The sequence below is a fragment of the Mytilus edulis genome, chromosome 2 (assembly GCF_963676685.1).
Source record: "Mytilus edulis chromosome 2, xbMytEdul2.2, whole genome shotgun sequence".
Taxonomy (NCBI): Eukaryota; Metazoa; Mollusca; class Bivalvia; order Mytilida; family Mytilidae; genus Mytilus; species Mytilus edulis.
The window spans coordinates 29,670,086-29,682,626 of record NC_092345.1 but is presented as its reverse complement, the minus strand read 5'-3'; the positions used below and the strand labels follow the sequence as shown (position 1 = coordinate 29,682,626).

Here is a 12,541-nt window from a genome sequence, read left to right as displayed (position 1 = left end):
TGGCAGTAAAATTAAGAAGATCATATCAAGAGGAACACATGTGTACTAAGTTTCAAGTTGATTGGATTTCAACTTCATCAAAAACTACCTCGACCATAAACTTTATAACCAGAAGCAGGACGGACGGACAGACTAGAAAACATATTGCCCATAAATGGAGCATAAAAATAGTAAGACTTGTTACATACCCGCCAACTTTTGAAAGTTCCCATATGGGTTTTTACTGCACAACAACAATTTTAAAGGTTACAATTTTTAGCGACGTATTTTGCAAGATCTGGATTGTCTAGAAAAAGTGTCATATTTGTATGATGAACTTACATGCCTTTTCCTTAAGTCTGTTTGCATGATTCTAGTTATATATTAAATCGGTAGAAAAAATATACATGAAGCTAGCAGACCAGGGTTTATTTTCCAGATTAAGAATATTAGATGCTTGTTGAAATTTCCAATTTTGAATTATGCACAAAGATGGACCTTTAACAGGTTGGGAACAACACTCCAAATGAGGGTAACCTAACTGGAAGATCATCACAACCCACTGTAAAAAATGAGCACAAAAAAAGTCATTTATATTCATATTATTTGATGAAACTTTTCCCCAAGAACTATGCATCTATTAAGTACTGAATGGTCAAAACATCATGTTTTTTTATCAACATTAATTTTGTCGTAAATGTAACCAAATGATGTAGAAATTGTGTTTTTTCTTCAAATTTCCATCAAATTGTAATGTTTATAGTTCCCTTATTGCCTCTCTATTTGAATAAAATAAAATAATAAGAAGAATCTGTTTCTTGTTTTGTTTTGTTTTGTTTTTGACAAATGATTGTTCACTGCTTGCAAATGAATCATTATATTTATATATCTTATCTGTATATATTTTTGTTCATGTCTCCATCTCCTTATCATTTGTAAATGTATAGACAAATAAGAAAGAAATAAGCTCCACATGTATATTTGCAACATCGTTAATTAATTAAAAAAATAACATACACTAACACTAGTACTGCATGGCTTTTAAGCATTATGAAAGTCATATTTGTAGAAAGCTTAAAAAGACTTAAAAACAGTGTAAAATGTCTTGCTATTTCTTAGCTTATACAATAAAATCTATTATATACTAACATTTACAAATTTAAATTTGAAGATTTTACTAGGAATTAATCTAACTACTAGACCTTTTATTAGTTTAGTTGCACAGGTGCTTGAGGACAGGATCCTGTATGAGCCCCAAATAGTCCCTCCCCCTTTTTTTTATATTTTTTTTTTAATCATAAATCTCAGATTTTTCTATATATATCCCTTATTTGTACTTATTTGTACCATATATATACTAATATACCATATTTATACTCTAAATATGCATGTTTACTATCAACGTGAATCTCGACTATAGAGCGAAGATTCACGTTGATAGTAAACATGCATATTTAGAGTATAAATATGGTATATTAGTATATATATGGTACAAATAAGTACAAATAAGGGATATATATAGAAAAATCTGAGAGTTATGATTAAAAAAAAAATAAAACAATAAAATATTGACAATATGTACACGAAGAACTTGAATTTATATTATAAACAACACAAGTTAACAGTTTTAACAGTGTTATCATGATACGTGATATGTCTGTCATTTTTCGGATTTTTGATCGAAAGTAAACCGTTTCAGTATTTGTTTTATTTTTTTTTTCGTGTGGCCGTCCGTCTGTTATTCAGTATTGAGGGGGTCAGTATTCGTATGAGAACACATATGAAACTTTGCTTTCGATAATTTTGAATAAAAACTTAACTATTCACATCTATTTGGGGGCTCGATTATTTAAGCAGAGGATATGTTCCTTTTGTATTGTGAATCTTTTAAGATTCGGAAATTCGTTACCGGCTGAATCAGCTGTTGGATCGTTTTTTTAAGTTTCCCGATCGTAAGAGAACATTATGGTCAATGCCTTAGTAGGTAAACACTCCCATTCGTTGTAGCAGGGACTTTCTATACTAAGTATATACTAGACTAGTATAGAAAGTCCCTGGTTGTAGTTATATACATGTCTGTTCAGCTTTCAACAATATTGAAATTCAAGATCCTCGATAAAAAAAAATATCTTGCGTTTTATAATCTTGCTTAATATGTTTTTTGAACTTACAAGTTTCTAAATTAAATACAGAAAATACAGATAATAATTGTTTGCATGAAATTGCTCCAAGGATCCAGCAAAACTGATCTTTCTTAAAGTAAGGAAATCGAAGGAAAACGGGTAATTTTGGCCATATCAGTTGAGAAAAAAATCCACGGTCACAATGTATTTAATGTTAACAATTATAGGTCAAAATACAGCCTTCAAGACGGAGCTAGCCTTGGCTCACCCCGAACAGCAATCTCAGCTTGTTTTTGCATAAAAGTTGCTTCCAGGTTCAAGCAATACTGATGTTTCTTAAAGTAAATGAAATCGAAGGGAAACGGGTAATTTTTAGCCAATGATTGAGAGAAAAAAAATCGGCGGGGGCACAAAGGGGGCTCAATCGGCGGCCCCCAAACCCCTGCCTCCCCTGAATTCGAACCCTAGTTACAGCCCTGTTGCACATATTGTATGTTGGCTTCTAATCAGTAATAAACAAATTTATGATATAAACTTCAATTTAATCCTTGAAAGGAGGTCTAGATTGCTAAAATAATTTATAAATTTTAATTTTTTTATTTGTCCAAAATCATTTAAATTCATTTAATCAACATCCTTTTATGATTATTTGATTAAAATATTAATCATTTATAGTCTTTTTTAAATTTACATTTTTAAAAGCAAAATAACTGAAAACAGGATAAAACAAAGGGAAGTAACAAAAAAGTATTTCAATATTCCCAATACACATCGTTTTGATAACACAACGGCAGTTAGCCGGAGGTAAACATCGTTGATTACCAGTATGTTTGACACCCAAGCTGTCAGGTGAAGCCATACATCTTCTTTGATGTTCAGGTAAAATTTAACACAGGTGTCAATTACACCCGTACAGTAGTAAGAAATGATCAAATATGGCGTCTGAAAATTTTCATTCATGAAATATTTCATACACGGCAGTTTTTTCTCCTAAACGGGAGGACGGGAGGAGACCCCTAAAACGGGAGTTTTGTGCTCCCGTCGGGAGGTTCACATGTATGTTACGAAGGGCATCTAATTCACATGACAAAGGAAAACCATGAATAAAGACAACACTTTATATATCCTTTTTTTTTTATATAAAAACAAAATCTTCTGGTCTGCAGGATTGCAAATTCGTAACTTCAAGGGCGAACTTGTAAACAGGGCGAGTTGTCCCTTTACCAAATTCACGCATGCGTAATACAAATATCTACAGTTAAAACATCCTGTTACAAGTAAACAAATAACGTTCATGTGGATGAGATGAAATCTAATAATTTACATAAATAAAAGGGTCATATTTACGATAGTGATTGTTTTACAATCATAATTTACAAATTAAATGATTCAGATGCCTAATCATGTGTAAAAATCGGTGTCCGGAATCTTAAGTTGTTTTGAAATTGTAATACACGAAATGAATGCGGCATACAGAGACTCAATGCCAATGGTCAGCCCCTTAAGTCTTCAGAAGACTTGACGTCTTCTTCCACTAAAAATCAAACATATTTCTTTGAGTATTATTGAACATATCAAATGAACATGCAATCATAATTCTCATTTGATTTGCACATTAGGGAATACGTTTATATGATTTGCATAATTAGGGAATAGGTTGATATGATTGGTCAAGAGAACTTCCAGTAGTTGATCTTGACGTTGGTTATTTTTTGATAGACGACGTTGACCAAACTTCTTTTCATAATCAATTTAAACAAGATGACGGCGATAATAACACCGACGTAACCAAATTTATTTTCACTGCACGTTAATCGTTCAAAAATATAATACACAAAGACATTCGTTTGAATGATAATAAGAGTTTTTGCAGTTTACTTTTTATCAGATAGCAAATTTCATTGAGTACATATTTTTGCGTTAACCAACAAATATATCCATTTGCCAGGCCTATTCAATTACATAAATATATTTTTTCTCCATCTCCAATTTTGAAGAATTTGTGGATTAAACCCCTTTTTAAAGGAATTTATTGGTGTATAAACTGGACTAAGTCACTCACAAACATATCATAAATGTAACGTCCTTGAGACTTTTATTTGTTTGTGAGTGAATTGGTCGAATTTATACACTGATAAATTGCTTTAATAAGCGTTTAATCCTATAATATATGACCAATAACTAATGTTAAAAAAATCATCAATTCTATCCTACCCTCTGATAGATTTTTTAATGGAATATTCCTTACCTTGGGTCCATGAAATAATTTTGCCAACTCTACAGCTATCTACTACATCTACTAAAATTTGGTCCTCCGTCTCTGTCCAATCCCTAAAAAATATAATAAATCTCAAGTCAGATGACTTTTAAAATATTTATATCATTGAAAAAGCTCCAAATTATCTCCCTTTTGGTGGAAAAATGCTATTTTTTAGGCATTAAAAGGAAATATCTTTTTTAACTCATCGGTGACCTATATCTTTTATTATTGGTCCAAATAAGCTGTACATAAATACTTATAAAATTTAAGCGATTTCTAAAATTTAGTTATTTCCATATTACCTCTATTTCTCTAATTAGTTCAACAGAAAAAAAGGACATTAACAAAAATGTATGCTTCTTTCGGAGGCAGATTGTGAACTTAAATGAATGGTGACCCCATTTTTTTATTTCATTTTTCTATTAAGCATATGATAAAGTTCATTTATGAAAAAATATAGCGAAATCCTATATTACAAAAAAAAAATTGATTTATACCCGCGAGCCCCCTTAAGTGACGCAAAGTTGAAGTGTCTCCTACATGTGTATATAACAAGCCTTGAGTACTGTGACCCTCCTCTACCCCTTTATTAAAAATAATTCACTTCTTACCTTTTGGTAAATAATTCATTCAAATGCTGTTGATAATACTGAAAACATTGAAAAGGTGTTCTGTTTGTCTGAAAAAGAATAGGAAATACCAATATAGTTATACAATTAACATAACCAACCAATATAATTATACAATTAACATAACCAACCAATATAATTATACAATTAACATAACCAACCAATATAATTATACAATTAACATAACCAACCAATATAGTTATACAATTAACATAACCAACCAATATAGTTATACAATTAACATAACCAACCAATATAGTTATACAATTAACATAACCAACCAATATAGTTATACAATGAACATCACCAACCAATTTTGGTGCATGATTTGTTTTCCTGAGTACAAAAAATAACACAAACAGAAATAATAGTGAATATGTAAGGTTTGTAAATCTAGATAATTAAAGTGAGAAAATAAATTGGTGAAGTCAGAATAAAAGGGTTAAAAGTGAAATAATGTATGCATGAAAATAAGTTGGTTTACAGTATCAATTTAGCATTTCAGTCTTAGATCCATAAATAGAAGCTATTTCTCTAATTCTTACTCAATTTATCCTTTTCTTGACCTGTTGACTATTTTTATTTATTAAATTAAGGTTTGATATCAGTTCTCTATTGGACAAAATTAGATAATGACGTCAAATTTTCTTGATTTTCTCTGAAATTCCTATTGTTATATATATGTCATGCTTGATGACTTCGCATGGAAAAAACACATCTTTTTGAACAGATTCCACCAAATCTTGTGCAATACATTTATCAACCCTTGACAGTTAAATTTTGAATATTAAAAATGCTCGGTGAGCATCTTGTTTTAAATTTGTAAATTTAACTGTCTCAAATAAATAAATTTCATATCCCACTTGACACAATGGAAGAATCTATATTTCTTGCATTTTTTACAAAATCCATTAGACTTCAGTATAAGAGGCTTAATTTAAGGAGTTACAATTTCTAGTCCTTAAACATCACTGTATTATATGAAGTATAAGTCTAACTAGATTATAAGTAGCAGGGACGTTTTTTTCTTGAGAAACAAGGGTACAAACTGAGAGAGGTGCACCTGCTTAACCTTCTGATTGAACGTTATGTTGAAAGTCTTTAGGGTGAAGATTTTAACGATTTACACTGTGGATTCATTTTCTTTCGTTGGGTACTACTTTTTGTGGGCTTCTTTGGTAAAGGTCAAACATGAAGTCAAATGTTCAACGAAATACAAATTTTCTATTGACTGTGTATGCAAACAATGGTAAAACCATGATTTTTTCAAATATCAACAAAAATGCATGTTTTCCTAAATCTATAAAAATTGATACTTAAGAAAATATATGAATTCCAGATTTTATTAGACTATGAATATACATAAACAAAACTCTTTCTCTTGGTTTAAATGACTTACCCCAAGCTCCTTAGATATAGCTACCCAATTCTTATTGTCATATTTATCGACTAGCTTTTTCAGTTTATCTTTCTCTGGTTTTCCAAAATCTTTTTTATTTATAGTCGGGTTCAGAGAGTTTTTCCAGTACAACTCACACTCTGTGGGATCACGTAAATTTTTCAACTGAAAAATACATAAAATTCAAATATATTGCCACAAGCTAAACAAATGACATGTCATCAAAGATTCTGCTGGAAAATATATAATTGTAGTTACTGTAAAACAGAGATTTAGATATACAGTGTATCCTGTGTTATAAGACATACTGAGGGACCAGAAATAAATGACGGATTAAGCAGGGTGTAGGAATACTCAAGTTTGTTCTGCAAGGATAGGCATATTTTGGGACATAGAAAATAGCACATAGAAAATGTGTCGGTTAAAGCAGGATGTTGGAATACTCAGGTGTCAGATAAGACAGGTTACACTGTACTAAGTTTGAAGTAAAAGCAATGTTTAATTTGTACCATCACATGCAAGAACCAGATGCTCTGCAGGGCGCAGCTTGATACAACCCAAGAGGTGTCGAACCGTGAACAGTTGGGGCAAGTATAGACACAACATTTAAGCTTGATACAGCTCTGAATTTGGATTGTGATTAAATAGTTGAGACAGAATAGGTTTCTGACACTGAATGAATGTGGTCTTAGAACTTGAAGTTTAATTTTGGACCACAATTTGGACCAACTTGAAAACTGGGCCCATAATCAAAAATCAAAGTACTTGCTTAGATTCAGCATATCAAAGAACCCCAAGGATTCAATTTTTGTTAAAATCAAACTAATTTTGGACCCTTTGAACCTTAATGTAGACCAATTTGAAAACGGGACCAAAAGTTAAGAATCTAAATACACAGTTAGATTCAGCATATCAAAGAACCCCAATAATTCAATTTTTGATGAAATCAAAAAAAGTTTTATTTGGACCTTTTTTACCCATAATTCCTAAACTGTTGGGACCAAAACTCCCAAAATTAATCCCAACCTTCCTTTTGTGTTCATAAACCTTGTGTTTAAATTTCATAGATTTCTATTCACTTATACTTAAGCTATTGTGCAAAAACCAAGAAAAATGCGTATTTGTGCCCCTTTTGGCCCCTAATTCCTTAACTGTTAGGACTAAAAACCCAAAAATCAATCCCAACCTCAGTGGTTATACACCTTGTGTTAAAATTTTATTGATTTCTTTTTACTAACTGTGGATTCCTTAATATTAGTGGGATACCAATTTTCATGTATTTCGTGGTTACATGTTAACTACGAATTTAAAAGTTCAACAAACTACAAAATTTCTATTGGCTTCTATGCAGCCTTTGCCAAAACCACTTAATTAAATGAATCCACAGTATACTTAAGTTATTTTCTGGAAATCATCCGTTGACGACGACGACGTGATACCAATATACGACCAAATTTTTTTAAATTTTTGTGGTCGTATAAAAATATTTTGAAATACCTTTTATGTTTTCAGTCCTAACACCAGTATATAAAAAAGAACCAGCTTGAAATGAATTCACACACAAAATAGGAAATGCAAGTCAATTTAAGAAGACAGTTTATACAATTAATTAATGTAAGTTATCTTTACTTGTGAGTAAATTAGTCAGATCTACATCTTTTTTTTCATTTTTGAATAGCTTCATTCTATGCTTCATATTTATTTTTAGTGCTATAAGAAATTTTTTATAACTCCTGAATTACTGAAGATTTGGAAAGCCAAAACATGCCTCTAATATACGTTTCCTGGTTTGCAAAATATTTTTTATCAAAGTTTTCCCTAAAATCTCAAGAACCAAACAAAGAGCTATCCTGTGAAGAAATATTTTTCAAGAGGTAATTAAATATTTTCTGTGAGGCTTTATCAACCTGCAGAATAAATATAAAATCATCTTCTTTCCACAGAAGCCAAGACAACTTTGATAAAACATTTCTACCTAAGGTCTTTCTGAGGGACTAACAGAACCAAGTGATTACTCAAGCTTCTTTCCTTGGTGATGACAAAGATAAAACCCCTAATATAAAGCCTATACTCTGTTATGTTATAAATTTCATGGATTATACAAACAAAATATTAAATAAACAAGCATTCTGTGAGCATGGTGAGTATTGTATGGCAATACATAGTACCCTAACGGTAAAAAAATCATTGTTTGTGAAATAAAATTCTAACTTGATCTATAACTTGTCATGGTGTAAACTATATTACAACTATCAAGTCAATATCTTCAAGCAGGACGAAAAAAAGTGTTGAAAACTGATTACTTACATTACTTAAGTGAAGTCAAAGAATCATAACTCTGCCCAAAATCATCAGACCTGAACAAAATTTGAACTTGATCTGTAACTTGTCATGATAAAACAATATATCAAATATCAAATCAATATCTTCAAGCATGAAGAATAAAAGTGTTGAAAACTGATTTGATGGACAGACAGACAGACAGAGTGCAAACCTGTTGTCCCCTTCGACTTCATAGGGGATTAATAAATACTATAAGACAAATCTATACATAGTATACCTAGATACATACCACTCCATAGGGGATTAATAAATACTATAACACGAATCTATTCATAGTATACATAGATACATACCACTCCATAGGGGATTAATAAATACTATAACACGAATCTATTCATAGTATACATAGATACATACCACTCCATAGGGGATTAATAAATACTATAACACGAATCTATTCATAGTATACATAGATACATACCACTCCATAGGGGATTAATAAATACTATAACACGAATCTATTCATAGAATACATAGATACATACCACTCCATAGGGGATTAATAAATACTATAACAGGAATCTATTCATAGTATACATAGATACATACCACTGTGTTTGAAATTTTCATCCAATCAACTCTGTCTGTGTCTGCCTTCTTTATAACTTCTTCTTTAGGCAGATTCCTAAAAAAAACCAACCCATATTTTATATGTTATATCAGAGTTCCAAATCTGTTTAAAATTTCAGTCAGACTACCAGGACCAGTAGTTTGATATATTTTGTAATTATATTACTTCAAAACTATGTAAATTCTTTCGATTCATAATCACAAAGCCTAAGCATATATATTCAGACAGTTAACAAATAAAAATATCACATGAATCAGAGGGTGATAGAGCTGCTTGCTAATGAAGACAAAGATTGACAACAGGGTAACAATCTGTCCTATCACCCTATCTGTGTTAATTCAATTACTGTGAATTCATTTTTCTTTGTAGGATACCAATTTTTGTGGATTTTATGGGTATAGGTGAGCCACCAGTTTAATATCCAATGAATTACATATTTCTGAAGGTTTAGATAGATGCAGACATTTGTTTTACTACGAAATACCATTTTTTCAATAATTCAAGAACATTGGTTTTTTATTTCATTTATTTATAATACACTATCGATTTATTACAGTCGTTATAAAAGCTTGTTATTTCAAACAGATTATCAAATATCCTCAACTTACATGAAACTGACATTGCAACAAATATAATGTGTAAAATTACTCTAATGATGTTAGACCAATACTTACGTTATTCTTGTCACTTCAGTGTCAATGTCGTTTATTTTCTCTACAAACTTTTCAAATTCTTCACCATGAGCTTCCTTACTCATGTTAGACAATTTCTCATAGTATATCTCTTTTCTGTAAGTAAACAAAGATCCTTGATATGAAACAAGAAGTCAGCTGTTAGGTGAAATTGATTATTTTATTGCTTCATCTAGCTGCAAATGTTTCATGCATATTCAGGACTAAAAAGGTAACAAATGGGAATATGTATGGTTCAGTAAGAAGACTATAACACCCTGTACTTTATGTAACCATATTCGGTAGTTGTCTTTGTGCTTGATATTAATTTGATGAGTCAAGCCCTTTTCAACTGATTTTTAGTGTTCTAATGTTGCATTGTAACACCTCAGTCCTACTTTAAAGGATGGTTGAGTGCTCATCATATAAAAGATGTAGGGGTATAATCAACAAGACAGCAACCCAATGATACTTAGGGCAAGATGCAGACTTCAATTATAGACACGTTAAACACCCACATTATTCATTGCCTATCCTAAACCAGGAGCCAGTAGTCAACCAGTTGGACAACATCAGTCATATATTATTTATCTAAATTGATTAAATTATGCTGTTACTGTAAAAGCAGAAATTTTCGTGGAGGATAAATTTCTTTTATTTGGTGGAAAGTATTTATCCACAAAATTAAAAAACCCACGAAATCTCATATAGAGACAAAATCACGATATTTTAACCGCAAGAAAATTAAAGTTTCTACAGTAGTTAAAATTTTCTTTTCAACTGTTTAACATTTTATAGTGTTATCCCTGGGCCTTTTATAGCTTACTACAAAATATTAGATTTTCATGTCAAAGGCTGTACAGTAACCAGCAGTTATAAACATACTTCTAATTTGATGAGTGATGTACATTGTGGTTGTAAATCATATCATATATAGATATAAGATGTGGTATGTGTGCCAATGAGACAATTCTCCATCCAAGTCACAATTTATAAAAGTAAACAATTATAGGTCAAAGTACGGTCTTCAACACGTACTCTTAGCTCACACTGAACAAGCTATAAATATGTCCTTACTTCATTAATCATAACCTATGAGAATCTTTTTATTATTTACCTGTTAAGCAAATCTCTTGTTTGCTGACTCAGAGAATCTAAATACACAGCTTCCTTCATTGCAGTTTTCATGTTTTTCCTCCCTTTGAAAAAATAAATTACAAAAGGCCTAAAATAAAATATTGTTTGTTTCCCCAATCCCGACCGACCCTGCAAAAATGGTGCTACTCATAAAATTTTATTGTCATAACTAAGTCAAGTATAATTTTATCCATTTTGGATTTTCAGGCTTGCCAGATAGTCCGATAATGTTCAATCTTTTCGGAAAATGAAATTATTTCCCTACCTACCTACCCACACCTGGCTTGGCTGGGTAGGGATTGGGGAAACAAACAATATATTAATTTAGGCCAAATCTATTTTTGTAATTTGTTTTAAGTATGTTACCATACTTACTAGTATGTTCATCAATTACAAAATGTTTAAGGGTGAAGTTGACATCATGCATATAATGAAACTCAAATGTAGTAGTAATGAATATCATTAAGAAAAGGAATTAAGGCAAGTGTTACAAAAAATTATTAAAAGCTTTTAAAAGTGCAATGAAATGATAATTAATAAAATTTTAAATTACTTTACCAAGTGAACATGTTTTGGAAACTTTGATTTAAATTATAAGAAAAATATCTTCTCAATACTGAAATTCAGCTCGAAAAAGTTTGTACGTGTTATGACCTGAGATTTCATTCTTCAATGCAGGTCATAACCTGCATTTTCATTGTCACAGGTTGACAGGTATGCTTTAAACAATGTTGTCAATAGATATAGGAAGATGTGGTGTGAGTGCCAATGAGACAACTCTCCATCCAAATAACAATTTATAAAAGTAAACCATTATAGGTCAATGTACGGCCTTCAACACGGAGCCTTGGCTCACACTGAACAAAATCTATTAAGGGCCCAAAAATTACTAGTGTAAAACCATTCAAACACGAACAAGAGGCTGTCACAACGACAGCAAACCGGATTTATTAACATTTATTTGTGTCCTGGCAATATCACAAGAACCATTACTGATGAATGGTGAAAGTGAAAATCGTCAATATCAAATTTGACCTCCATTTTGTCATCAGTATCAACATATTAAAATTTGAAAAGATTAGATTGAATGGTTTATGAGTAAATGCAACAACCTGAATGGAAACGCCATTTTACGATCTTTCAAGAACCATAACTCCTGAACGGTAAAAGTCAAAATCGTAATTATTGAACTTGACCTCTATTTTGTCATCAGTAACAACATATTAAAATTTCAAAAGCTTTGGTTGAATGGTTCATGAGAAAATGCACGGACACGACGGGAAAAACCATTTTTCAATCTTTCAAGAACCATAACTCCTGAACGGTAAAAGTCAAAATCGTCATTATTGAACTTGACCTCCATTCTTTCATAAGTAACAACATATTAAAATTTGGGAAGCGTTGGTAGAACAGTTCATGCGTAAATCCA

The 12,541-nt window shown here is 31.2% G+C and overlaps 2 protein-coding genes across 2 annotated transcripts in view; both read right to left on the bottom strand.

Moving 5' to 3' along the window:
- The window catches only part of LOC139511923 (putative protein-lysine deacylase ABHD14B), a 140,412-nt gene extending 139,017 nt beyond the window's left edge, over positions 1 to 1,395 (bottom strand). The window contains exon 1 of the mRNA XM_071299090.1: positions 1,346 to 1,395. Coding sequence (XP_071155191.1) covers positions 1,346 to 1,348 — 3 coding nt within the window. The 5' untranslated portion in view covers positions 1,349 to 1,395. The remainder of the gene's footprint in view (positions 1 to 1,345) is intronic.
- Positions 1 to 12,541, bottom strand: part of LOC139511914 (uncharacterized) — a 42,939-nt gene that overhangs the window by 24,251 nt on the left and 6,147 nt on the right. The window contains exons 6-11 of the mRNA XM_071299065.1: positions 11,093 to 11,174; positions 9,979 to 10,092; positions 9,283 to 9,358; positions 6,391 to 6,555; positions 4,974 to 5,041; positions 4,351 to 4,433 (exon numbers count right to left, since the gene is read on the bottom strand). Of these exons, the coding sequence (XP_071155166.1) occupies positions 4,351 to 4,433; positions 4,974 to 5,041; positions 6,391 to 6,555; positions 9,283 to 9,358; positions 9,979 to 10,092; positions 11,093 to 11,174 (588 nt within the window). The remainder of the gene's footprint in view (positions 1 to 4,350; positions 4,434 to 4,973; positions 5,042 to 6,390; positions 6,556 to 9,282; positions 9,359 to 9,978; positions 10,093 to 11,092; positions 11,175 to 12,541) is intronic.